We start from the raw sequence: 27,085 nt of genomic DNA on the forward strand, positions 1-27,085 counted from the left end.
CCAACAATTGATCCCAATGTCCTTTTTTTCTTCTGATAACAATATCCTCATGCAGGAAAAGCTAGCAAGGACTGCCAGTGTCTTGCAATAGTTGAGCATGCAAATATCAAGCGAGAACACCACGCCGTGGTCACAGGTTTCACGGCCCCCCTGGCGCAGCTCACGGAGCTTACCGAGGACCACTCGCATGCACGATGCCATATAAAAGTGTTGCCATGGCGACTCCCGGCCGTCACGGAGCGCTACTCTAGCCTCGGCCGATCTGGCGCCACGACACTTGTTTGTACAGTAAAGTTTGGTTTTGCATGCACCCCCATATAAACAAAAAAAAACCATTTGAAGAGTGACATGGCGTGAAAAGTTTAGTGGTGTACTCAACAGTCTGCTTTTATCTCATGCTGCCAAGGCAAAAAGTAGTGAGATGGATGAGTCCCACATCAAGTACAAAGTAATTCGGTGGGTTTTGTTCTGGATGCAGAATCATGTGACACCATCCCACCTGAACCAGTAATTCTACGGTTATTCTTCACCGATGGATTCGATACATTCCTTTGAAGCAATTTGTAGGATAGGGAAAATCCATCGACAACGTTGCACCTAGCGTAAAAGACCAGATTTTTGCTCTAGCTTGTTTTTGAGACTTTGGAACGGGTCCGTGTTCTGGCAAAGGACCCCCACAATCAAACATTTGGGATTTGCTAAAAGGTTTTTGGTCATTCCGAGGGCCCGGCTGATTCATGTGCTGGAATAATATTGCTTCATTGGGCCAATAGCAAGCGGAATTGGCTTTAAAAGGGACAAATTGTACATTTCAGGACTGTAAACGACTCTAATGATTGTGTTTAGCTCAAAACTTTGCTTAGACACTTAAATAAAAATATTTTTCATCCCTTTGGGTTACATTGGTTTTCCTTGGGGTATCCTACAAACGGCCCATTGACACGTGGAAAACGCTCAAGACAACTTGAACGTTTCCACGCGTGAGCTTTCTCGTCGTAAGACGTACATTCAGTCAAAAATGGAATACATTCGTGTCTTCCTGTGCGTCAGCCGTCTTTGCAAAGCCAGCGATTGGCCGTGACTCACGACACGGTGAACCAGTTTAGATAAGAGGGAATTTCTATGGTAACCGAGAGGCGTGTCGAGGTGGTAAACATCCGAGCCGCGGATTCCACGTGACTAGAAAAGTGCGCCGAAAGCATCGTGGGTATCCGTTCGTTTGCGGCCGCACTGACCGACCGTCTTCATTTTTCCATCGTAAACAAATCACTCATCACGTCAGTACTAAAATACAGATATTGCATCATTCCAAATGAACCCTCCTGCTATGCCGGTTGGCTTTGAAGCACTTAATCATATTTCCGAGTTTAAAATGAACTAGGATTGCCTGGCTCTCTCTGCTGGCAATTCCAGAACCTACAGGCAACAATAAGTCCGCAATTTATTGATGTAATTAATCCGCCGGTGAGTCAAATGAATGCCCTCCGAGGGTAAAAACAGTTATAATTCCTTCCTTAAAGTTTCTAATGATTTACAACACCTGTAATTGACTTCAAAATGTCTGCATTTTGAAATGAGACTTTTTTTCTAATTCTGTTTGGATTGATTTCTGCCAAAGTATGGTGACCGAAATTCAAGTAAAACTTCCTTATTAATTTCTGGCGTGAAACATCCAGCATTTTCAGCTAAATTATGATTATTTAGTATAGTACAACTTCTCTAGTTGTACTTTGTATACACATTCTATAGTTTTTCTATACTTGCGCATACAGAGGATCAATAAAGAAGTACTTCTTATCTTACCATATACACATCCACCCATATTCATATTATTTGGTAAGAGTGGCGCCACTTTGGATCCTGTTTTCGACATGACAGGAGGGTTACAAAATACATTCAGCCTGGAACCAACCGTGCCTTCCTCAGCCTTTTCCCGTAGCACAAATGTCTAAAAAGCATTCTTTTGTGCCGTTAAAAATGAGCGATGGGGAAAATGTGAATGTGGCAGGAATTGGGCGACACAGTTTTGAGGTCCAGAGAGTTCTCCGCGGTCTCTCTCTAAGGTGCAGGAAGGAGGAGAAGGAGGAGGAGGAGGAAGAGGAGGAGGAGGACCGACCGGTGAATCCGGTCGACTCATTGCAGTTCACTCAAGGCATAAAGCACACGTGTTTTTTGTCCGGTGGCTCGGCGAAGCAAATATGAACTATCGCCGTGGCGCTTTTTGAAAATTCACTTCACCTCACTCCAGGCCGAAGGTGCTGGTCTCCTCCACGGCCGTCACCAGTTTCTCGTAGAGCATGGAGAAGGATGGGTAGGGCGGCAGGTCCAGTCGGTTGAAGCAAGTGTGCGCCCTGGTCAACAAATGGGTGGAAGATATTTTTTTTTTTTTTTTTTTAAACACACTTCAAATTCATAGTCTTTGCGTGAGACCTGTTAAATTTTGAATTAGGAAAAAAAGGGAATTTTTCCAGGCAGCGGGATCCACTCGAATTGGATTGGACGCCTATTGCCGTCAATGGCAGTGAAACAGGATTGCTGTGATGATTATTGTCAGCAGTCTTGGTTCAAATGGGAGACTTGACTGGTCTGATCCGGTCACGGCAGACATCAATCCATCCATTGTTTTGGCCAGTCATGTCTAAAGCTCTTTTATTTTTATTTATTAATATTGTGTATCATTGTGATATCGTGTTTTCGTGCGAGTGTGCGATCGTTCCTACCTGGGTAAGGAAGTGATCTTCCCCCACTTCTCCACGCAGAACCTGCGGGGCCCGTTACTTCCGCGTAGCGAGGCGAAGCCCTCGTAAGGAATACTCGATGTGCCGGTCACAAACTACACAAAAGAGATATTAAACGTGAGTTGTTTTTTTACAAACTGAATTTCACAGTTTCATTTATGAGATTAGTGTTGCACAATATCAAAATCCGGCCACAGTGCATACCGACATTGTACCGATCACACAATCTTTTTTTAATTTTGTCTTTTCATTCTAATTCCATTAATTGTCTTTTTAATATTCAGCTCCAGCACCCCGTGCGAACCATGTGGTTCGGAAAATGAATGTATTAGACTAACAGTGTACTATTTTATACAGGTTGGGTAAAAAAAAAAAGTACAATAATAATTGCTAATCGTGAAGTCTTGTATTGGCTTAAAGGTCTTAAAGACCAACTTTTGAACAGCTGTCCGATTTAGTGGCAGTGTCCCTGAAAGGGTTAATATGACTATTTCCTCATGAGAAAAAGGACTGAACGTTCTTACATGGTAATGCGCTCCTGAACATTTGTTCTCACGGTGTGGCCTTCACTATCTATAATGCAGAAGTCCTAGCAAAAACGTGTGTGCGTGTGCACGTGTGTTTTTTAAGTTTTTAAAAAATGACAGTACTAGTGGCAGCCCGAGGAGGGCAGCACCGGCGCATGTGCAGGTCCACGTGCTCTATCTACCTGCAGTAGTCGCAGCCTCTGCTCGTTGTTGAACCTCTCCACGGCTGCCCAGAACCAACGTATCACTATGTGGTTGTCATGGTAACCTGAGGGAGGGATGGAGGGAGGGACAGATTTTATTGGGAGGATGCTTGGATGATGGCAGAGGCATGAGTCAGAGGAATAACAAATACGAAGCGCGAGTCCAGACCGGTCTCTCCCACGTTTCTCACTCCCTGGCTCTACCCGTTAATCGTCAATGGCGACTTGTCAATGGCGCCCGCTCGCTGTTTAATCTTTCATGGCTGTCTTCTATGTCGATTGCCTCTATTAAAAGATCGTGCTTTCCGACGTCCTGGCCACGCGGAGGACGCCAATGTTCCTTGCATTCCTTTTAACTTTTGCGTTTATGCCGTTAAATTTAGTTTCGTAGTATTTTCCCACATGCATTTATTTCACCAAACATAACTCGGGGTCTCATTTACAAAACCAAACAACGCATACGTTTCTATTTTATAACTCTCGTGGTGAGATAATATGCGTTCGTTACAAAATAAAATCATAAAAATAATAACAATAAAAAAATAAAAATAATAAAAATAATAACAATAAAAAAAATTAAAAAAATAATTATAAAAATAATAAAAATTAAAAAAAATAAAAATATATTTATTATTATTATTTGCTAAAAAAGTTATTTTTTGGGGCGGATGATTTCAAGCAATTAGTTTTCAATACACCGCATCATTACATGCATAGTGTATTTTGATAATGCAAATTCCGTTTGTCTTTTTAAAATGAATTCTTAAAGGTAACGCTGTCTGTCCAAAGCATGATTAAAGTCTCTTTGGTACCGACCTCCTCTGTACTCGGTGTTGTTCCTCCAGTCCGCCAAGTCGATCTCGGCGGTGCCGGCAATCACCAGCTCCAGCTCCCTGGCGTCGAAGACCGACACCAGCCGCACGTCCACCACCTGAAAGGTTGGGCGAAAACGCCCAATTGTGTGTAAACGCCAAGTGAGAAGGTCCCCAGTCCCCAAAAAATCAACTTGCGTGTTACCTCGTAGAAGCCTCGCACCAGGCTTTCGGTCTGCTGGGCCACGCCCCTCTCGATGCGCCACTTGACCATCCGCTCGATGTACTCCTTCTTGTTCTTCTCCGACACGGGGATGGCGGCCCCGCCCGGCTTCAGCTCTCTCTCGGTGATCTGCCGGGTCAGGCAAACGGTGACGCGTACTGGGCGCCGTGTCTCCAGAGACTCGAGTCTTTACCTGTCCGAAGACCTCCTCGTTGACGGTGAACGTGAGGTCCAGCATGTCCTCGATGTCGTTGTCTTTCATCCACTGCAGGCTCTGGTGGAACTCCTCGTCCAGGAACTCCAGATCGCTCAGATCGCACGGTCTGCATGAAGCGTATAATATGATAAAACCCCCCAAAAACTAAACTCATCTAATCTAATCGTAATTCCGTGCGCTTTGATCTAGATCATCGCCGTTCCAACTTTTTTTTTTTCTCTCCAAAGGGCTGGTTTGAGAAAAATCAAAGTCAGTCCTTCCCAAAATCTTCCACTTTCTTTTCTTAAACTGCAGATCAAATCGGGTATTGAGGTTTGAAATCGTTTTTTTTTTTTAAGTGTTAAGTCATAGGCTGTCAGTGTCGACGATAGACATCCAATCCATTTTGGCTCTTTGTGTCTAACTTGTTTGCCACCCCTGGACCAGGACAACCCCAAATCTCCATTTCCCCACGTCTAAAAATAACCCCTACGTAAGCTAAAATTTCCCGATGACGGCGGGGACTTACATGCGCAGCAGCCCCTTGTAGAAGGGGCGGGTGAAGAAGGCGTCCAGCAAATACTGATGAACCAGAGCCAGTCCCAGAATGCGGCCGCTGAAACGAAACCTAGCGCAAAGCACGGGTGTCACCACCGGGCCAAAGCGAGCCCGAGAGAAAGGCCTCACCATTCGTGGTGATTGTCCACAAAAGCGGACATGGGGCTGATTTGGACCGTGTAGGTGTCGTTGGCGGAATATTCGAAGAGGCCGTAGTAAGGGTTGAAAAGCTCCCGGGACACCAGGAAGAAGAACTCCCGGGAAGGCCCGCTGTAGTCCAACCTGCCCAAGAAAAACAAAATTGTGTCGTCAGAAGTCGTTAGAATTGCGTGAACCTCACGGTTGCGGGAACTGCTTACGACAGTGGACATTTTTTTTTAAGTTGATGTTATCTTAACTCACAGTTTGTTCTTGGTTTCCATAAAAAAAAAATCAATTTATTTCAAAATGAAAAAACTGCCCCCAAAAATGCAACTTATTCTCCAGTGTGACATATATATCTAAATGTTTCCCCTTTCATTGTGGATTCTTTTTATAGTCTGCAAATGTGGTCATTGATTTTCTTTTTGCAAAAGGGATCCTTCAATTCAAAATATAAATAATACATATCTATTTTTTTTAATTTACACGGCAATGTGCAGGCAGCACTACTCCAACTATTGCACGTCAAATAGAGTCTGCATTCCAATAAAAGTCCTACCAAATGTGGCCTCAGCCTTCAATAAATGTAATAATAAAAAATAAAAAATCATAATTGCCCCATGAAAAGGCAAAATTGTTCTTCTCACCCATCCTCGCCTACGAAGCTGACGTAAAGTTTGCTCCTCTGAAGGTCTTTTCGAGAATAACACATGATTTGGTTAAAGGCGTCCTCCAGAAGGTGGTCCCGCCGTATGATGAGCCTGCACACACACACACACACACACACACACACACACACACACACACACACACACACACACACACACACACTAACGTTGTTGCCTTTCATTATCATTGCTACGTGCAGCATAATAAATCAATAGTCAGACCTTCCAGGTCACGGGAGTCGTAATTAAAAGTGAATTATGAGCGTTAGCCACACAATGAATATTCAAGATGTTCTGTAGAATGAAAGCATTTCCACCCACTTGACTTTCCCCGGTCCTTGTCCATAGCCTTTGGTCTCCAGCTTCCGGTAGAAGTTCCTCAGTTTAGCCTCAAAATCGCGCTTGTAGGGCGCTGGAGCGCGAGCGTTGGCTCTTTGGGTGCCTAAAGTTTAAAACGGAATTGACGTACCGGACAAAGGTAAAAAGGCCCGCCGTGTATCCGGGTGACGCTCGGCTTCTGTTACCGGGCGAACTCTGAGGAGACGAGGAGAGGCTGTAATTCGGGTGGAGCAACGGCGGCACGTAAGACATCACCTCCTCTTCGAATAAGCTGTTTTGGTGAAGAAATCCAGCAATTAAGCAAGCACAAACTGCCTGGACGCTGAATTTTGATACTTTTTCTTCATTCCGTTGAATTGGATTACGAATGTTACACTCGCTGTTGGCTGGGCTTAGCTCTAGCACCCTCGCCGCAATTGTAGTACTTATTAATTTCAATAGTTAATGACCAATTATAAGGCCGGACTACCATCATTGGACTGTAGCCATGTCGAGAAAATGGAAAAAACGGGTTATAAAGTATGTGGATTTTGGTGTACAAGTTGTAAGAATCAATTCATCTTGCATCCCAGGAATCGAGCCCATGCCTGCCCACACCCAAGTCCGTCCACTGAACCACTACGTGGGCGGTGAAATCAATTGAAAGAAGTTGAAAAATGATTTCAGGGGTTAAAATAAAGATCAAAAACCTAGTATACTCCAAAAAAAGGACCAATTAGATTGATATCACTTGTCCACCATTCAACCCACCTCATGCAAATCCCGCCCACTTTGCTTGGACTTACCTGAGCAGCATGACCAGGTCGGCGTCCCCGGACAGACGTGTGAGCCCATTGGCTCCTTCGCTGCGGATGAACTGCACCTTTTCCCTATTTCAATCACATGGACGTAAGCGTCCACCAGTGGATTCAAGCTTAGCTCTGAAGAAGCAGCAGGTCCTACTTGAGCGAGTTGTTCCTGGCGAGCTCCGGTTGCCTCTCTTGGAGTATCTCAAAGACGTTGGGCTGCCTCAGAAAAGCCACAATCTTGTCGTTGTACGCTGGACGGAAGGCATCGTGCAGAAAGGTGTGTCGTTTTAGCTGATCCGAGCCAGGTGGTCTTTGTTTTTGCACACTTACCTACGGGCACCACGTGGTCGTGGTACTGGCTGGAGCGACTGGACCCGCTGAAGGTGCTGGAAGGCCGGGGAACGGCGGACGAATTGCTCTGCCGGGACTCGTCGGCCACCTGAGTCAAAGGAAGGTGTTGGAGTTTCAGACGGCATCCCGGTTCGTACATTTTGTTTTCATCGAGGGAAGTGCTCGTTAAAATTTGGGGGAGATCCAAAGGAAGGGAGACGGACGGAGCCATTGAGCGGACGCGACCTGGCCGCGCTCCCTTTTGCGATGCGGTGACGTTACTGCGTTACTGCGGTGGCGTGCGGTCGCCGGGTCGGTTTCTCACCTCGCCGGCGCTGTGGCTCCGCTGGCGGCTCAGGTGCTGGCGGTGGGCCAGCAAGCCGGTGGAGCGAGAACTCTGTAGAGGTAGCCGCGGGTCGATGAAGGTGGTGGAGCGACAGTTGTGGTCCACAAAGAAGGGCTGAAGGAGAGGGACGGAAACAAGCTTTTAGGGCTCAGGGCGCGTCTTCATTTGGAGCTGGCCTCCCACAATCCCAAAAACCGAGCCTGTCAAGACTAGATGCACTCTGTTTTTTTGTTTTTGGGGAATCTGTCACTAAGCCCGAGTACCAGAAACAGTTTTTTTTAACCCTTTACAAAACAGATCCTTTCAGACAAAAACTGGTACTACATTTTAGCAACTCTTTTGGTAAAGCTTGGGATCATAGTACAATTTTGACCTACATTCCCCTCTAGTGTGTAGAGGTTGACTACACAGACTTCAATCCTCTTGACTAGAACCCAATAGAGAATGCGGTTCAATTGGTGATGGGAAAACAAGCAGCAATAATGAAACTATAAGACGGCCAGGACCAAAACACTAAAAGTGAAAGGTCACGTTGACTGGCAGACAAATTTTAACTTTCCACCGAGAAATCTCCAGACTCAAACCTGACAGAGAATGCATTTGTCCTTCTAGAAAGGAGACCGACGGAATGAACCCCTCCAAAATCCACTACCGAAGCAACAAAGGAGGTCAAGCGGAGTAAGGATTGATTGACCTTGCCAGTATGGTCGTGTTTCATTTCCCATCCACGAGGAAGCTCCAGCTGCTTGTTGGAGAACATGTTGAGGAACGTGACCAGGTCTCGGTTATGCTGGTAGCGCTCGAAGTAGTGAGCATCTCGCCGCACCTTGCTGATCATGTGCTTCAGGCAGGTGTTGCTCGTAAACATGCGGTAGGCACTCTGGTCGAGGGAGAGAGGAGACAAAGCCAAACGTGTCGGATTCTATTTTTAAAGCCACAAAAAGTGTACAATGCATTCGCTCAAATTCTGTAACTTCTCTATGGGAACTCCACGTGATCCACAATGGACCTTTTTTGTCCCGTGAAACGCCCCGGTGGGCACGTCAATCATAAGAAAATCCACAAATGACGGTATTTGTAGCGTGGCGGTCGCTAATAGTGAAGCGGCAGAAGACACTGACGGGGTTAGAATGCAGCACAGTAAAGAAGTCGGGACTGCACAGGAACTTGGCGCTGGGGGACTGGAGCAGCAGGGAGAGACGAGATCGACTGCTTAAGTGACCCGCCGCACTTTCTCGTCTGTATTCTAAAAAAGATCAAAAGAAAAAGAAGATACCACATGGCATTAGTTTACAAAATCTCCTCCTCCACTGCAAGATTTTGTACAAAAACAATTCCGACACATCGACAAGCGCTGGCTCTAGAGGTGACTGTGTAGTTCCCTTCAAAATGAGTGCAAACTGGTACACAGGGTGTCTATCCGTCTATCTGCCCGCGATAGGCGCGTTACGACCGACCGACCGGAAATCTGAGGCATCAGCTCGGCTTCGGGTTCTGGGATCAGGTCGGGCGTGGCGTCCTCGGTTCGATCGCTGCTGGTTATGGTCCTCCTGATGCTCTGGTATCTGATTGGCCAAGAAAATGGAGTCACCAAAAACATGACGTTTTAGCTATTTTAAAGGTGGATGGAGCCAAATAGTATTCTCGTCATGTAAACGTTGTCATCGGTCACCTGCGGTTCAGTTGCTCCATCTGCTGAATGGAGTTAGAGCGGGTCAAGCCCTGCGGCGCGGGGGGTCCGGTGGGTCTCTGCCACGTGGTGGTCCTGTTCACGTGATCCACAAAGAAGATTCTGCCGTGACTGTCGATCCGGGCCTCCCAGTCTGAGAGGGCACAAAAGGGAAAACGGTGTTAACCTGCGATCCGAAATGAGTTTTCGCGGGATTGACAGCCACTGCAGAGACTATTACTTTGATTTTAATTTTTGAAAATTGACAACCAGATAAAGACTCACTAGGCGGCAAAGCCTCATCCACTCGCTGGTAACGGTGAATATCATGTCGAACAGACGGAAGCGACCGTACGGGATGCCCGTTGACAGGAGTACCTGATACCGGAAAAACAACAACAATTGTCCCCGACATATTTGACCTAAAGTTCCGTGCTACCGCGTTTAGTTTGACTTTAGTGACCAGATCTCGCCATACCTTCCTCTCCATCTGTTTCCGTGGTAACTTGCTCGGAATCCGCCGAGCCCGTCTCCTCCGGCGGCTTGGCTTCGTTCCCGTCGGGCTCTTCGGACGCGCTGCCCGTGCGTTGCAGACTCGGTCTCCTGACCGCAATCTCCTCGGACTCCGGCGCCGAGGCCGAGGCCGCTTCTCCTTCCACCTCCGAGCTAACGACTGGCCCGCCGCTAGCCTCGCGCTCGGCGGGTGAACTAGACGGCGGGGTTCCAGCAATGGCATCTCCCCCCGGATCGATGGCGGCGTCGGCCCCTTCCTCCGCCTCCTAGGAGATGATCAAAACGGGAAAATATTATCTAGGCCATCTAAAAATACATTCGCTAACACTTTATTTGAATGTTTCGTGTGCCGGCGTCAAAAGAGTGTCGTGATCGCGACGCGACACCCCGTCATTATCGTGAACGAATGCTTACGACACCTGTCATGATATAATAATCATGACATGACCCCTGTCATAATAACATACTCGTGACATGACACCTGTCGCGAACATGAACGAATGCTTATGACAGATGTCGTTAGTGTCATAACCCAAATCGTAGCCAAAAGCAATTAAGAACAATGTCAAATTTGCAACAAAAGTGTTTACTAATAATATTTATGTCATGATTATGACAGTCCTATAACACTGTCATGAGAGGTACTCAAATAAATGTGACCTCAACTTTGACCACGACACACAAAATGTTATGGTCATAAATCTCCTGGCTACAAAATTCCATAGGACAGATCGTAACACAGTTTACTTTTCTCTTCTTTCTTTACAGTTGATAAATGTATGTAACTATGGTAATGAAGTACTTACTACATTGTGGTACTTCCTACAATTGAAAAGCATCTAATGTGTGTGAACAATATCGCATAAAACAAGCATGAACTCACCATGGCCGTGGTCAACGTGATTGGACAACTATCCGACGAAGACACGACCGTCTGCTGTGCCGTAGCCATGGAACACGTGTCCACCTCTGAAGAAGGTTCCTCAGCCGTTCCTCTTCCCACCTCGGGGGGCTCTCCACCCTCCGGCGAAGTGTGGGAAACGGTCTCCGCGAACGGTGCTTCCTCCGCCTCGGAGAAGACTTCGGCGTCCAGGACTTCATCCTGTTCATGACCCGGCTGGCCCGCCGGGGGTCCCTGGACCGCCTCGCCCGTTGCACCCTCCTCCTCTTCCTCCTCCTCAATCTTCTCCTCAACCAGCTGCGGCCCAGGAGACGGCCCGTCTTCATACGGACCGCCGATGTCCGGGGGGTTCCCGTTATGGAGCAACGGGGACGGCGGCACGGGGCCCATTTCGGAAAAGCCGGACCTCTCGTCGTCCTCGTCGGAGTCGATGTGCAACATGGCGCTCAGCCGCGTGTGCGTGGGGAAGCTGGAGCGAAGTTTGGGAGAGGCGGCGCCCAACGGTCTTTCCCCGGGACCCTTGGGGGCCTCGATAGCATCCAGGCCTTCGCTCAGCGACCTCTGAAGCAATTCGTGGCCCTCCAAAAACCTCGCCCGGGATCCCATGAGCAGCAGCTCCTTTTCCGGGTAGGCCATCGCCGCCGTGGCCCCCGCCGTCGCACCGCCTTCCCAGATACCTTGAGAACCCTGCGATCCAGTAGGGGAGGGCCCTGCAGAAACCATGCCCGGGAGGTGATGAGGAAGATCCTCGTCATCCGACGGCGTCCCCGGAGCTCCGTTGAAAGTGGAAAGGCCAATGATGGAATCTGGAGAGGCACCTGACCAGGAAGAAGATCTTAGAGGAACTTCAGGATTGTCATATACACATTAAACAAAAACTTCTAGGAACAAAGAAGACTACATTTAGCTCCTCCCTGACATGTAGATGCGGTTTCTCAGTCCAGAATGACCCAATCAAGATACTTCCCGGACCCCGATTCTTATTCAGCACTTGGCTTTTGGCAGAGCTAAAGCGCAACACGCCTCGGGACCTTTTGGGGTAGAGAAGCCATACTGGACTATTTTCTGTCCTTTGGGTCTTGATCCCCAATTCTTACCGTCAGGTCCAGTGGAGGTGAGTTCCACTTTGAACTGCAGCTGTCCACTGACGTGTTCCGTGGGTAAGCGTCGGCACAGGGGAAAAGTTACAGGCTGGACTCTGAGAAAAAGCAAAATACACAGTTGTTGGCGACCATTATAACTTTGTGGTACAGTACGCCCAAAACCCACGTACATATAAATGTGGGTGGTGACCTACCCTGGTATTTTCTCAATGAGGCGCTGCACAGGGATGGTCAACTGCCCCAGGAAGCGCTTGATGATGGGTCGACTTTTAGCGAATTTGTCCTTCACCTCAATGTACAAGATGTCCGTCATCAGCGCGACAAAAGTATATTTCTGGAGGAGGACGCGGAGGGCTACGATTAAGACCGGAGGGTGGGGTTCAAGTTTTAACCAGGATATGGTAGTGACCTCTCCGTGCCAAACCGGATTGACGGTGTTGGCAATGATGGCCGAGCGGCGTTCCTGCCCGTGGTGGCTGAAGACCGGGAAGACGCTCCTCTTCCCAGGGTGAATGGACATTTTCAGGTACGGATCCGGATGGAAAAACATGCCCTTTTTCAGGCCCGTTGCACGAAGATCTGCAAACACACAAGGAGCGCTTCAGGGACAAAAATGGCCCGTCAGGGAGTCCGATCAGGCTTGTTTGGTTGTTCGGCCTGACGGTCACTTTGTAGCACATTTAAACTCCACGTATGGAATTAAATGCTATCATTTCCCCCCCAAAATCAGATGTTTGTGACTTTTGTGATCAACCTGGGTTTCCAGAACTATCAGTCAAAATGGATAGAATTTGATACCCAGATTTTAGAGCACAGGTGTCAAAGTGCCGGCCTGGGGGCCAAATCTGGCCCGCCGCCTCATTTTGTGCGGCCCGAGAAAGTAAATCACAAGTTTCTATTTTAGGATCAAATTCAAATGATGATAGATGTACATTATATTTCCTGATTTTCCCCTATTTAAAATCAATCATTTAATTTTTTTAATCCAATGTTTTTTTTCTTTTGTGTTTTTAGTTCAAAAAGCATTTTGTAAAACCTAAAAATAAATATATAGATATTTTCCGTTTTCCACTTTAATATTGAACATAATTAAAAAAAAAAGTTTCCATTTGAAATGAAAGATGATTAAAAGAAATGTTCCATTACAAAGAAAAAAAAAGCTCAAATAAACATTGTTTTAGATCTATAAAAATGGACTATTTAGGGCTTTTAATCCAATTTAAAAAAATCTAAATATTACATCCGGCCCACATGAAATGGAGTTGACGTTAATGCACCCCGCGAACCAACCCGAGTTTGACACCCCTGTTTTAGAGCATTTCTGTACACGGGTGTCCCACCATATTCTATGCATCTACTCACCCGTCAAAGTAAAGCTTATGAGTTTCCGAGGATGCTCGATGCCCACCTGCTCTGCAAGACCCTCGACCTAAAATAAAAAGGCAATATTCACGATTTTGCCAATCGCTTGGCGGGTGGGTACGTCACCCACCAGGACAGCTGTATTCTTCACGGTGATACAAGGGGTTGTTGCTCTCAGGGCACCGCTCACGCCGTGGTAGTACTTGAAACAGATCTTGGTTTCAGCTGCGGGAAAAGGTTTTAGGAAGGAATTCATGATGCGAGCGGTTACAAATGGGCTTTGAAGCTTTTTTTCTGCTTTTGTGGAGGGTTCTACTGAGGATAAAGCTACTCACGTTCCATAAAGTATGGCCCGGCTTCCAGCCTCCAAACGATCTGACCCTTTTGAGTCCCGTTCACCCCTCGGTTCTTACAGTCCCACACGTTGGACGGACTGGTTTCATCTGAAGGACAGTAGAAATGAATGCGATTTGAGACCAATATAAGACCCTCACATGCTGGTATTCCTGGAATGGTCAAATGTAAGAAACCCACACACACAAATGACAACATGGTAAAGGAAGAACTCCAGGTCCTGGTTTCCCCCCCTCTTTTTTTCAATATAGTACTTGTCTACATTGTTTTTTGCCAGATATTTTTTTATGCATGTTATAATGATGTGCATTTTCTGTCTTGCCGATGTGCTCAAATCACAGCGAGGGACGAACTTGCTGACCTGGTTAATGCGCAGATCAATGATGGCATCATTGAATGTCAGCTTAGTCAAGGAAGCCACTAAGGGTGTTAAGACCTTGGCGTCTGTAATCAAGTCCTGCATTCATACGATCAATATCAAGCCACCTGGATGCCACCTCCTGTTTTTCACCCTTAGACAACTTCAAGGTTTGGGTGTGGGTTGCACCAGAATGGAGAAATACAAGCTCAAAAGCCAAAAAACAAAATAAAACTATCTTCTGAGGTGCGTTTCTGATCCAGCAAAAGTGATGGGTTTCCATGTTCCAAAACTTTTGAAGTGGAGCAAAGACTCTTGATAAGAAATGTGCCTGTTGGACACTATTACTCCAGTATTACTTTTCATCCCCGTCAGAGAGATGGAGAGCCCGATAGCCTTGATCAGCATTCGCTTGTTTCTCCCAGCAAGCAGAATTCTCTGTGGGATCACGTTTGTCCAGTTGGCATCACGTCAATGTATTTGTGTTCTAATATCTTCTTTTTGTCGATTATTAGGTGAAACTTAAAGTTACGTATTCGGTTCCGTATGACCTATATTCTAGCCCCAAATTCTTCAAAGTGGGAAAAAGTATCAGCCATACTTTTGCGGGACACCAGAATGCATTTCACTACTACTTATTTATTATGTTGACTACTTCTTATTTATTATCTTGACTACTTACTTATTATGTTGACTACTTCTTATTTATTATCTTGACTACTTACTTATTATGTTGACTACTACTTATTTATTTTGTTGACTACTAATTTATTATGTTGACTACTACTTATTGATTATATTGACTACTTATTCATTATGTTGACTACTTATTTATTATGTGGACTAACTCTCTATTATCTTGACTACTTACTTATTATGTTGACTACTTACTTATTATGTTGACTACTTACTTATTATGTTGACTACTTACTTATTATGTTGACTACTTACTTATTATGTTGACTACTTACTTATTATGGTGACTACTACTTATTTATTTTGTTGACTACTTCTTATTTATTATCTTGACTACTTACTTATTACGTTGACTACCTATTAATTATGTTGACTACTTATTAATTATGTTGACGACTTATTAATTATGTTGACTACTTATTATGTTGACTACTACTTATTTATTTTGTTGACTACTAATTTATCATGTTGACTAATTCTTATTTATCATCTTGACTACTACTTATTTATTATGTTGACTACTACTTATTTATTTTGTTGACTACTACTTATTTATTATGTTGACTACTTATTCATTATGATGACTAACTCTTATTTATTATCTTGACTACTTATACTTATTATGTTGACTTCTTATTTATTATGTTGACAAGCTATTTGTTTATTATTTGTATTTGTGCAGTTCCCTACTTTTATTTCTGTTGTGACAACTTATTTATGACGTATTGATTATTTATTTGTCCGTTTGTGCACTTTGTGGTGAAAACTTTAAATCTCATTCTACTTGTATAATGACATTCAATTCAATTCAATGTGTAGAAATGATTAAAAAAGAATTTTCCATTCTTTAAAACCTGTCTTAATTATCTTAATATCTGAAAATCACCAAGGAAGAATGACGCTACATTTTTTCATCTTCATTTTCTGTTGTAATGAGCTATTTCGGAGGGGTGTCTATCCTCTGTTACCCAAATATTACATCACCCCGCCCCCCCATCCCTTCTTACCTATATGGTAGAGTCCAATCCAGTCGGTGGCGTCCACTTCCTCCTTGATGTCCCAAGATATGACGAGCGTCTGGCCCCGGTTGAGCGTAAAGTCCAGCGTGGAGGCGGTCAGCGAAGACCGACTCTGCGAGGTGACCAGGTCGGTGTCGCTGTTGGCGCGGGGCAAGCTCACCGGACCGCTCACCATGGAAATGGCGTCCACGGAGGCCCCGCCCCTCTCCGCCAGACTGCGGAGGTTCTCCGGGCTCAGGGTGTGGCGCAGATTAGGGCTGCGCCTGCGGGGGGCCGAGAGGTGCTCGCGGCCCCCCACTGCCAAATTGGGCGCGTTGTGGGTGCGGGTCCGGGCCGGGAGGACGGCGGTGGCCAGGGACGGACGCATCTTCAGCTCTTGTCTTGGATTGGAGGTGCCCGTTTAGCGAGAAAGATTTGTTTTTCCCTGCAGGTTTAAGCGGGTTTAACGTGGCTTAAGTTTGGATAACACTTCTCGGTGTGCCCCATTGCACCAGCGTTTCTGTTCCATCCACGGCATTCAAACCCTTTTTCGGTCACCACCTGCAAACGAGAGCTCATTTAGTTGCGTTGAGTCGCGGCAACCAATCTCAAGCAATCTCCGACGGTCACGTAGTTGCTTTTTATTTGCCTTCGCCATGCCAGAACGACAACAGCAGCAACGCTTACCCAACACACTCCATTTGGATCCTTTCCACGTTACGTTTAATCTCCATTCCATTACTTTTGACCTAACGGCGGATTACGGATTGATTCGGAGAAGATGACAGGAGGGGCTGATTGTTATAAGCATCTAAAAATAACTTCCCTGCCATCATGAGAATACGCACTCATCTGACACCTGGGAACAGTCATGATTGGGACCATGTAAGGGCAAGATTATTCATGTGCATCAGAATCATAGGCATGCTCACAGTATCATATACTGTAAAAAAAAGTAATTACGCATTGTACGAGTGCTCTATATTAGGAGTGACCGCAATAAGTAGCAACAATTTCCCAAAATACAAATCTTTCAGGCTGTGTAACTAACCAAAACACTGACATCAAACCCACACTAATTGAAAACCATGATTGAAACTCTACACTGGATTTGAACCCAAATGTACAACCCTAAAAATTGTTTTGAAACCTTCATGTTAAACGTTGACCTTGCTTAAAACTCAAAATTTAGACACCTAACCCTTGTGTGACCCAGGTGTTTATGATTGTCATCAACCCGTGTCTGTGTATTTAAACCCCGTGTTTTTACACATCCGTGTGGGAGTATTGTTTCCTGTTTGCTAAAACACACCCATCCAGCAACGTCAACAAAACATGAAAAAACCTTCCATGAAACCCCAACCCTGCCTAAATCAAACTTTAAAGCCCTGGCGCTAACATTTGCCTCACCTAAATTTCAAAACCCATGGGTTTGAACCCCTATTTTGAGACCCTAAATGCTCTTACGCCGTACTGATTGAAATGTTAATTAATTGCACCACAGCGCCTTACTGCTGACCATCTGCCGTGTGTGTGTGTGTGTGTGTGTGTGTGTGTGTGTGTGTGTGTGTGTGTGTGTGTGTGTGTGTGTGTGTGTGTGTGTGTGTGTGTGTGTGTGTGAAGACGAGAAAGCCTTCTGTGCCCTGGTGGAGGTGACTGCAGCACTTTAGTGTATAGCACAACGACCACTTTGGGGGCCATAGGGGTCATGTATAAAGAGTACATTTGGGGGGAGGGACGAAGGAAAGATGAAGAGGAGTACAACTTTGCAGAGCAATGTTTTTTTGCGCGGCGCCGTCGCCAGCTGCCGTGGAAATCCGCCAGTCAGACGCTTTCTGTGCAAAAATTCTACGCTGACTTCAACTCTGCATTTCTCAGTTGTTTGTTTGTTTTTTGGGGTGCGACGACGACGTATGCAAGTGTTTGCTAGTCTGTTAGAGTGTGCATATTTTCTGCCAGAAGTGAAAAAAATCAGGGGAAAAAATCACAAGAGCACAACACTCACCACAAAAAACCCATCAATGGAGTTCACCAGGCCCCAAATTTCCAAACACAAACACTCGAAAATATATCCTTATCCAAAATCCCAATCCCGTGTCTTCCACGGGAATCCCTTGACCTCCACGTCTGTAAAAGTCACTCTTCAACTCCAATTTGGACACCACGACGCAGAATATCCCAAATCGATAGACTCGGCGGAGCGCTCATAAATCAAGGTGCAGCCTCTTGACGCCATCCCCGCGAAATAATTCGGACAGTCAAGGCCTCACTTTTCCGATACTACTTGGACGGGAGCTCATCCACAGGTTGGCGAACCCTGCCATCTTTGTTTACCTTACCACACACACACATCGATACACACGCAAAATCATTTCTCGTGACCACAGTTCTACTTATGCAAGACCCCGAAGCCAATATGCGTCTGCAAATACGAGATCCATCTTCCACCACGATGGCTTCCGGACAACTCGAATGGGTTTCCCATCGGCGAGGGTCTCGGATACGCCGCGTGCATACATGGACGCATATGCATGCGTGGCTATTGGATTACTGTGGGAATTCCCTACGTCATTTTTTCCCCTTCCCTTCCACGCTCCGGCGGCGCCTTCCCAGGAGAGGCACGCGTGCCAACGCGGACGACGCGGCGAGAAGCCGTCGCGCTTACCTTTGACGCAGAGGCGAGGAAAAAAAAAAGGAGTCCGAGGGAGGATGAGGAGGAGGAGGAGAGGATGGCGCCGGTTCGTCTTCCCTCCTCGCAGCTCGTTATCCCCGCAGTCCAAATGAGGCGAGACGGGCGGGGTGCAGCCGCGGTGGCGGTGGCGGTGGGCCCCTCCCACAGCCGCACGCAGAGCCACCAGCGGCCGGGGGCGAGTCACGTAGAGCGGGGATGGATGGATGGATGAATGACAGGATGGATGCACGGTGGTCCTGGATAGCAGCCTCCCTTCAAAAAAAAAAAAAGAAAAATTATACACAAAATAAGCCTGAGGATGGCGTTGTGGGTCCTCCTTACTGCAGCCTGGCAGAAGTTCTACCATGAACATGCATGCATGGGAACCAGACAGCGTTTTTTTAGTAGCCACATGACGTCTTCAGGGGTTCCTGTGCACCACTATGAAAAAAAAACCGGTGCTTGCCGCAGAGCACGATTGAAGCGTGATTGGCAACACAATAGCGCCCCCTGGAAGGTCTCTGGTACAACGTACAACCTAGTCAATGTTTGATGCTATGTATTGGCATTCTTTAGGAGTTTTGTTAGGGTTGTCTGGACTAGTATGCTGAGCTTTCTTTTAGGGATTGGTGCATCATAGAAAAAAATCACCAGAACATGCTAGAACATGGAGATGTCAATAAAAATGAAAGATGTTTTATGATTGAAACTTTGCACTTTAAGGTGGTTGCAAGATTTTACAACCAAGTATCATATTATTCAAAGCAGATCAATCAAACGGTTGTAAAATGTATCGTCTTCAGGAGAATAAGGAAGTGTGTCAAATACTACATTCAAAAACAAGTGTGAACATTCACACTGAAATATTGTAGAAGTTTAGGGAGGACTACGAATGAAGCCTAAATTGGAACCCAGGAACGCTTAACTGAGGCAAACGTACTCACCAATAAAAATAACTCGAACAACACAGAGAGAGAGAGAGACCACTGCCTCAGAATCCAAATTCAAAGCATTGTTACATTTGTTAGAATTGGGACTCAACATTTCCATTTTAGATCTCTGTGACCTTTGACCTGCCTGATTTTCCCCCCAAACACGGTCCAAAATGTTATCAATACCATTACGTAACTTCCTAGCATCATTCAAGGTGCTTCATTTAGTAAAAGATGATCCCAACAACTGTTTCAATTAACTGGACGTATAAAATGAACCTTTCATTTTAAATGTTTTTTTAATGAAAATGACTTTTGCAGTAATAAACAAAACATGCTGGTGAAAACCAATTGCAACTACACTGTGGGAACGAACGGTAACTCCAGGAAATGTTCAAACATAAAACAGTAAACAAGTACAGTTTGAAACCTTTTACTATGTTTCCTTCAATAAATAGCTATAAAACAACATTACTTATTGCTATTACTATTGCAAAACCCATTTCTACATTATAGGATATTAAGAGACTACTCCAAAATAAAATACTATACACTACCTAAATACATACATTATATACACTTTAAAGTGGAGACCAGAATGCAATGATTTTGAACATTTCTGCATTATTGAAGTAGTATAACAACACCGACCTGTTTCTCATGACAATTTCCACAAACCTCATATTCCACCTGTAGAAATGCTATGAAATTCAATGCATTGATGAAATATTGAAAGTGATCCTGCAGTGGTCGGTTTCTGTGAAGAAACGATAAAGGAGTCGATTCAAAAAACAAACAAACATTGTCATAAACATACAGTATCTCAATTTCAGCATGAACTCACTGGCAGTCATTTTTCATAATACAGTACAAAGGAGCTGCTCCAGTGTTTTTTGTTTTTTTAAATACATCCCAACAGCAGCTCTATGAAGCATCAATGAAATATTTACAACAATGAAACATCACTTCTCCAATATTTATGGCTCTTGTCTGAAAGAGCTCTTTCAAACTGGAGAGCCAAGTCACTCGGTGCATTCAGCGACCTCCGCCCCGTCCACCAGAAGAGTGTGAATGAGTCCCTCTCGTCGTTTTCCGCTGCTCACCGCCTTCACGCAGCAGTTGTGGTCGCCCAGACTGAAGTGGGTTTCTGTGCCATCGTCCACAAATTCTCCCTGTGGGAGCAAATCAGACGTTTGACGCTTTCATTGGCGACTTCTGGTTCATCAGAAATAGAACTAGTATCTTTTAAAGCCCGTGCAGATGATGGCATGAATTGCAAGAGCAGGCATTTGGGCCAAAACTTGAAAAGAACATTTTACTTGCTACCCGTTGAATGCAGAATTGCACTTACTGCGGTTTCGATCTTCTGTCCATTGCACCAAATATCCATGGTGGCTTTCTCTGTAAAATGAGCAAAGTTGATATGAGACCGAAAATAAAACAAAAGTGTATTAAGGGTCTATTGATGAGCACGACCAGTTTGAACCGGTGTGTCACTTGTAAATGGATTAACATGGCTAACAATAAAATGAGCACCTATAAAAAGCCTGTATGCTGACTAAGCGGTTCACTTCGACAAGGTATAAAGGGACCCTCATGTGTAAACTTGGGGTTGAAAAGTTGTAAAACTCATAAATAGGTTTCTTAACTGAATTGGAAAACCCAACTCCTACTTTCAAACTGTCATTTGTAACCGTAATGCCATTGGTAATGTCAATTTCGGCTAGAATTTCTCGTAAGGAACTCGAGAAAATGTGGCGATATCAGTGCATTTTGTAGCGGGAGCTCACCCAAGACCACCCTGGAATCCGTCCCGTCAAGGTTGAGCAACCAGGTTCTCGTCATCTTGGCCCTGTTTTCCATGTACTTTTTCAGGCTCTTGCCATTGATCTCCAACGTGTACTCGTAGGCGAAACCGCTCACTGCGTCGATGTTGATGGTGGCTTTGGTGTCCAGTTTGCCCACCACGAAAGTCTCCTTGCCCACCAGCTTGAACATCCAATCTCGCCTCAGCACCTCCTGCAAGACCAAAATTGAGTGACGATGCCTACGAGTAATTGTTAACCAGCATGTTAGAATGATAATAGATGGAAGTTCTAGAAAACACCTGATGTAGTACCTTTCCGTCGACGTAGATGACTCTCTTGCCGGTGGTCGTGCCGTGTTCGAAGGCAATTCTATGGACCCCATCGCTCAGCGCGACCTCCCACACGCCCGCGAGGTCGCAGGACATGCTCGCTGCAGACGACAACGACACAAGCGCGGTGAGGGATCCGCTTCACTCTGGATATCAAATATCATCTAAAGAGCGACATCAACCCTGACTAAGGGATGCTCGCGCCGTGACAGTCAAAATTACGTCACGAAAAACGCAGTAAAGTGGGACGAGGATAACAATTCGAGCGGGTGTTTCAATTCGCCTTCGGTATCAATGCATCGCCGTAGAATCCTTGTCAAATAAAAGGAGCAAACGCACCAGTGAGAAGTACTTAGTTCACATGTATATAGCGCGTAATCTTAACCATTAGCTTTTCGCGAGCGCTAACCCGAACGGAGATCTGCTGAGAAAATGCCTATCTGAACATCAATTTCGACTTAATTGTACTTAATTCACCCTTTGTACATTACCTTGGCTTCCTTGTGCGCTGGGGTCTAGCATAGATGCAAAGTTCTTGAGTGATTTTCGACAGTAGTTTTACGGTGCAGCGTTAGCTCGAGCTGGTAGCGATCCTGTAACCATAGCAACTGACATGCGCTTACGTGTACGCTTACTCCGGGCAATGCGCGTTTATATTAAAAACAAACCTAAAACAAAAAAAGACGTGGTCATTGCATACCTTGTTAAAAATATTTTACCCCCTGTGGAATATATATTTAAATAAATAAACGTGTAAACGGTTTAATTATCTTCACCTGTGTGATTGAACGCTTTTTAAGTCAGGTCAGAAATTGTATCATAATTTCAAATTGACACTCATCGTCTTGCATGTAAAAGTGCTATAAAGTTAAAGTATACTAAGTATACTATACAAACAATCAATCTAGCATGCCAGGTTAGCCAAGAGTAGTAGTCGTCGCAGTAGTAGAAGAAACTGCTTACCCAAGACCACCTTTGAATCCATCAAATCCAGGTTGAGCAACCAGTTGTTCATCACTTCGGCCCTGTTCTCCATGTTATTCAAACTCTTGCCGTTAATCCACAGAATGTACTCGTAGGCGAAACCATTATCCGAGACGTAGATGATGGCTTTGGTGTCCGGATGACCCACCATGAACGTTACCCTGCACACCTGCCCGAACATCCAGTCCCGCCTCAGCACCTCCTGCAAGGACCAAATTTGGATGAAATTGGACCCTCCCCATCAAAACAGTGTATCTTCACAATAATTGATCCGTTGATGCGAAAAGTACCTTTCCGTCGACGTAAACGACACTCTTGCCGGTGACAAACCCGTGCACGAAGACGATTCTGTGGAGCCCATCGCTCAGAGCGACCTCCCACATGCCGGCGAGATCTTCAAACATGCTTCAAACAGCAAGACCAACCGTGGTGAAGTTTAAACTTCATTCTGGACGCCAAATATAAGCAAACTGAAACGCGATGTCAAAGCCGGGGAATGTATTGACGCCACGAAACGAGGCAAAGTGCAACGAGCATGAACATTTCAACGAGTGTTTGAATTCAGACCGTTGACGTTTTAACTTTTGGTAAAATAAAAGAGGAAAACCTCTGGTGAGCAGAGTGGAATACTCATTTTTTCTTGATTGCGTTTGTCAATTATTCTTATTAATTGTAATTGAAATAATTTGTCATACTAAATCGAGGAGGTTTGATTTGTTTCGGCGTCAGAAGAGGACGCTGTACATTTATTTTGAAACTAAAATCGGAAACTGCTACGTGTAGAGTGCTCACCACGTAACATGTGTCAAACGCTAACACAAGCACGTGTTTATAATTTCTTTTCAATTCAAGATGGACATATTAGGGTCTTTTCACATCGGTTAATTATTCGGAAATGTTTGCAATTGGCTTCTGGATTAGGTAAACTGTTGGTTGACTTTTAACAATAGTTATAGATTGAACTGGATCTTGTTGCTATCGTCTTCACAGCAACTGGTTAACCACTTGTACGCTTGCCTCGGGGTAGGTGCTTATTATTTATTTATTCATTTTATAAGTCTTTTTTAAAAATCCCCATAAGGTTATATGAGTGGTAAAATTAATGTTGTTTAAAAACATATCATTCGATGCTAAATTTAACGCAATCCGTTTTAGACATCTTTTCGAAGCAATGTATATAATATCAAAATGATGTTAAACGTTTATATAGATAAATACTAAAAATTTGAAGAACACTAGTGTGCAGTAGCATTTTGGTTGAATGTTTTTAGTGTTGCAATCCCTCTTCAACCAGCATGAGGCAGTAGTGGGCAACCTCTGTAGTATAGCACAAGAAAGAAAAAAACAGAGCAGTCGTTTGGTCTCTCCGTTCGTCACCCTAGCAAAAAACAATGAATAAAGCAGTTAACAGACCTTCTATTCTTCTCTCTCCCTTCTTGTGGCATTTATTCTCATCTTCCTCCATTCCTTTCGAACCCCTTGAATTCATCCTTTCATCACATCCCCATTTCCTTTCCATCCTTCCTTCATTTCCCCCTTCTTTTGTTCCTTAGAGCCTTCCTTTCATCCACTTTTTCATCCTTCCAACCATAACATCCTTTTACTGTTGCCGGTTTTGGTTCATTTCACGATTCCTCCATCTTCCACTCCTTTGACCTTTGGCCCACCCTTTACCAACACAGTCTCATTTTACCGTGACTAAGCCCGACCTCGAAAAAAAAAAACACGAATGAGCCGTCCCGTGAACGTCAGCGGAATTTATCAGCTCTCGCTCATTTCATTACAGGAGTTGTGACGCCTTCAATTGTCTCACGTCTCCTCGGTCTTCTTGGACGAAGACAATTGAGCGCAAACGCCGCCTTGTTTGCCTTTCAGACCTCCTTTGTTTAAAAAACGGGGCCACCTTCCCAACACGCTTACTCCCTGCCTGTGAAGCCAAGTTACAGTGTTTTTCTTTGTTTTTGTCCGCTGGATGGCAAGAGATTAAGTTTGTGGACAGAGGATAGAAGGGGCCAAGCTGTACTATATTATGTGTGCTCAGTTGCGTGAGAGAACAACAGTAGCTCCTGTTTGGCTAGGAGAAGATCTCAATCTTTGCGACATTGCCTACACCCTCCTGAAACTCCCACTGGAAATTTGGATCGCCTTCCATGAGTTTTTTTTGTGTCAAATGTAAGATCCTTTACTCGAAGAAGTTTAATATAACACTTGTTGCCACGAGGGGTGAGGGTGACCAATTATTTTTTTCGGACTATAAGACGCACCCGAGTAGAAGTCGTTACAGCCAAAGAATGACCCATAAAGTGGAAAAAAAATGTATACGGAGGTCGGACTGGTCGCATTTTTGGAAGGGCTTTTTTAAAAAAATCCAGAAATTAAACATTTGCCTGTAACCAAGAAGAAACATTTGTTACAATAACAATAGTAAAATGGAGAACAGCATGCTTAGTAGGCATAACATACGTTTTTCACATAACTCTGACCTATAATTTTTTTTACAAAAAAACATAACAGGTCAAAGAGAGAGAAAAAAAACATAAAAGTCTTGCAAGACCAGCCAAATGATGAAAAAAAGCGCGATTTATAGTCCGCACAATCCAGTAAATATAAGAAAAGAACATACCATTTTTCACAAAACCATTTTTGGGGGTAAAAAAAATGTCATCATTGAAAGAGAAATGCTAACGAACCTGTAATTTCCATTCAAATGTATTGCACAGAAGAAAAACCACCTCAATACAAGTTTCAAAACAAACCAGATCTCCCAGATTCAATGTTTTGAAGTTAGCATGTGAATCAAAGCTTTTCATCGAAGTCTCCATTGTTATGAATGAAGGCTTTTTTTGACTGGTATAGTACACGGTAGGCAACTAGTCTGGGCGTTTCCCACTTCTTGGTCAAAAGTCTTCTGGAATAGCCTCCAGCTCACTCCCGGTATCATTCTTCCCCGGCATGAGATTGCGTCACGCAGCAGGCTCATTTTTCCAGTCCTCCATTCAGCGGACGGGAGTCGTCGGCTTCCATTACACCCGCTTTGATTTGTCCCCCAAAACCTGAGCCACTGCACTTATGTTCTCAAAGTAAGTCTCAATCGCGGTCAACCACGCTTTGCTGACTCTGTTATTTTCCTGCCTCCCAGTCTAGAGCTCCCAAAAAATAACCACGTGCGGACCGAAGCCATGGAAATGCGCACTGGCGTGTTTAAATGTCCAAAACAGAAGACGGCTTGTTGAGGAGAAAAGCGGAAAAAAAGGTATCACTGTGACTTTAACAAATGTCTTTAAGACGGTGGAGGTTGTTGACATTCCTCTCCAATACGCCAACACAGTAGGCTTCTGTGACCCTTCAGACACAAAGATGAAGTCATAAAGTATTTTATAGGTTGGAGTCAAAAAATAATGTGTGTGATATTCCCATAAAAATGGGTCGGCTATGACCGAATTGATTTGTAATGTCGTTGACTTTTTGGTCAGGAGCTAAACTTTGCTATTTTACACACTTTATCGTCACTAAATTAAAAAACGATGACGTTTAAGACAGCTTTAGCGCCCAAACAAACGACGGCCCAAAAACGATAACGCTGAAATGAGCCTGAGATTAAATGGCGCTAAAAGAAACTAGAGATATCCGTCAAAAAAATCTGATTTTGTCATTTTATGATACGTGGCAAAAAAATTGTGCTGAGGTTTTAGCAAATTGGCCTTTCAATCACTTATGATGAGTAGACGCCAGTCAAGGCAATTTATATATAAATGAGATTAAACTTCATTCATACCGTTCTCGGGGAAATTAGTTCTACATATGATTATTTTCAAGCCCACCCATTGAAAATTGATTGAATATCATCAATGACCATAAAGGGTTGACGACGATAAACTTTATTAAACCAGTCGAAACACCATTGCAAGCCACTGCGACCGTTCTTAAACGTTACATACAACAGTTAGTTACTTGGAAATTGATTTTCTTTTCTTTTGCAGTCTTCCACCAGGATGGCACGGCCAATGAAAAGCCTGCTGAAGGAATTCCAAGAAGAGGAAATAGAAGAAACCTTGTCCACAGCCTGCTCAGACTGGTATTTTATGCTGAATCATTTGGGCCAGAGTGAACAAATAACATCACTAATCACCGCCGTGGCTTACGTCTGACAAGAACTAATTCTATTCACAAAGTAAGTAGAAAACACTCTTATCTGGCAGAACTTCAAATCTGATTTATACACGACGTCAAACTCCATAATCCTGATGGAAAGAATAATTACCACCTGGCTGCTCCTTAAGAACGGATCTAATGAATCATTACAAAAGTGCGTAAAGGTCATAAAAAATGCGATTTAGCAAATGGATGTCCAAACAATTCTACATAGGGTGAAGTGGGTGCAGATTTAGTTCCAACGGATCCAGAAGGGACAGTTTAACCAATGACGTTTCTTCTGAAAGCAGAAGCAGCAGCTCACTGCAATCAAGAGATTAGTACACTTTAAGGACACCACATTGGTGAAAATATAGCCTCTTGGAATCAAAACCTGCAATCACCCT

The 27,085-nt window shown here is 44.5% G+C and overlaps 2 protein-coding genes and 1 long non-coding RNA gene across 5 annotated transcripts; 1 reads left to right on the plus strand and 2 right to left on the minus strand.

Moving 5' to 3' along the window:
- Positions 1-1,798: 1,798 nt before the first annotated feature.
- hecw2a (HECT, C2 and WW domain containing E3 ubiquitin protein ligase 2a) lies at positions 1,799-18,936 on the minus strand. Its single transcript, XM_077617542.1, has 30 exons — positions 18,489-18,936; positions 15,833-16,384; positions 13,753-13,860; positions 13,548-13,642; positions 13,418-13,484; positions 12,465-12,634; positions 12,250-12,389; positions 12,050-12,150; positions 10,935-11,770; positions 10,017-10,317; positions 9,824-9,916; positions 9,542-9,692; positions 9,331-9,434; positions 8,991-9,115; positions 8,564-8,749; positions 7,849-7,983; positions 7,524-7,632; positions 7,348-7,444; positions 7,191-7,274; positions 6,591-6,676; positions 6,388-6,508; positions 6,046-6,159; positions 5,387-5,539; positions 5,229-5,327; positions 4,697-4,826; positions 4,486-4,632; positions 4,285-4,399; positions 3,448-3,533; positions 2,721-2,833; positions 1,799-2,351 (listed from the first exon to the last, which is right to left on the minus strand). The coding sequence occupies exons 2-30, from the start codon at positions 16,209-16,211 to the stop codon at positions 2,240-2,242; spliced, it is 4,557 nt and encodes a 1,518-aa protein (XP_077473668.1). The 5' UTR covers positions 16,212-16,384; positions 18,489-18,936; the 3' UTR covers positions 1,799-2,239.
- Positions 18,937-19,706: 770 nt separating this feature from the next.
- On the minus strand, positions 19,707-23,107 carry faima (Fas apoptotic inhibitory molecule a). 3 transcript variants are annotated; one of them, XM_077617844.1, is made up of 6 exons: positions 22,838-23,107; positions 22,527-22,749; positions 21,546-21,664; positions 21,217-21,445; positions 20,778-20,827; positions 19,707-20,598 (listed from the first exon to the last, which is right to left on the minus strand). In XM_077617844.1, the coding sequence occupies exons 1-6, from the start codon at positions 22,949-22,951 to the stop codon at positions 20,449-20,451; spliced, it is 885 nt and encodes a 294-aa protein (XP_077473970.1). In that variant the 5' UTR covers positions 22,952-23,107; the 3' UTR covers positions 19,707-20,448. The 3 variants fall into 3 exon arrangements, with proteins under 3 accessions (XP_077473970.1, XP_077473971.1, XP_077473972.1); XM_077617845.1 differs by lacking the exon at positions 22,838-23,107 and adding an exon at positions 22,055-22,156 and having other exon boundaries at positions 22,527-22,675; XM_077617846.1 differs by lacking the exon at positions 22,838-23,107 and adding an exon at positions 22,055-22,171 and having other exon boundaries at positions 22,527-22,649.
- Positions 23,108-23,355: 248 nt separating this feature from the next.
- Positions 23,356-26,712, plus strand: LOC144087396 (uncharacterized). The gene is made up of 3 exons (XR_013304722.1): positions 23,356-23,570; positions 25,687-25,800; positions 26,539-26,712. It is a non-coding gene; the product is annotated as an uncharacterized LOC144087396 (long non-coding RNA).
- The last annotated feature ends 373 nt before the right edge of the window (positions 26,713-27,085 follow it).

This window comes from Stigmatopora argus, chromosome 13, assembly GCF_051989625.1.
Source record: "Stigmatopora argus isolate UIUO_Sarg chromosome 13, RoL_Sarg_1.0, whole genome shotgun sequence".
Classification (NCBI taxonomy): domain Eukaryota; kingdom Metazoa; phylum Chordata; class Actinopteri; order Syngnathiformes; family Syngnathidae; genus Stigmatopora; species Stigmatopora argus.

Bases quoted from the DNA above. Each gene is read 5' to 3' on its own strand.
- hecw2a (XM_077617542.1), bottom strand. From the start codon at position 16,211: ATGCGTCCGTCCCTGGCCACCGCCGTCCTCCCGGCCCGGACCCGCACC. The intron at 4,827-5,228 runs GTAAGTCCCCGC...CGCTTCATGCAG, and splicing joins TACAAGGGGCTGCTGCGCAT to ACCGTGCGATCTGAGCGATC. The intron at 2,352-2,720 runs GTAGGAACGATC...TTTGTTGACCAG, and splicing joins AAGATCACTTCCTTACCCAG to GGCGCACACTTGCTTCAACC.
- faima (XM_077617844.1), bottom strand. From the start codon at position 22,951: ATGTTTGAAGATCTCGCCGGCATGTGGGAGGTCGCTCTGAGCGATGGG. The intron at 22,750-22,837 runs GTACTTTTCGCA...TGGTCCTTGCAG, and splicing joins TCGTTTACGTCGACGGAAAG to GAGGTGCTGAGGCGGGACTG. The intron at 20,828-21,216 runs GTGAGCTCCCGC...CTCATTTTACAG, and splicing joins GGATTCCAGGGTGGTCTTGG to AGAAAGCCACCATGGATATT.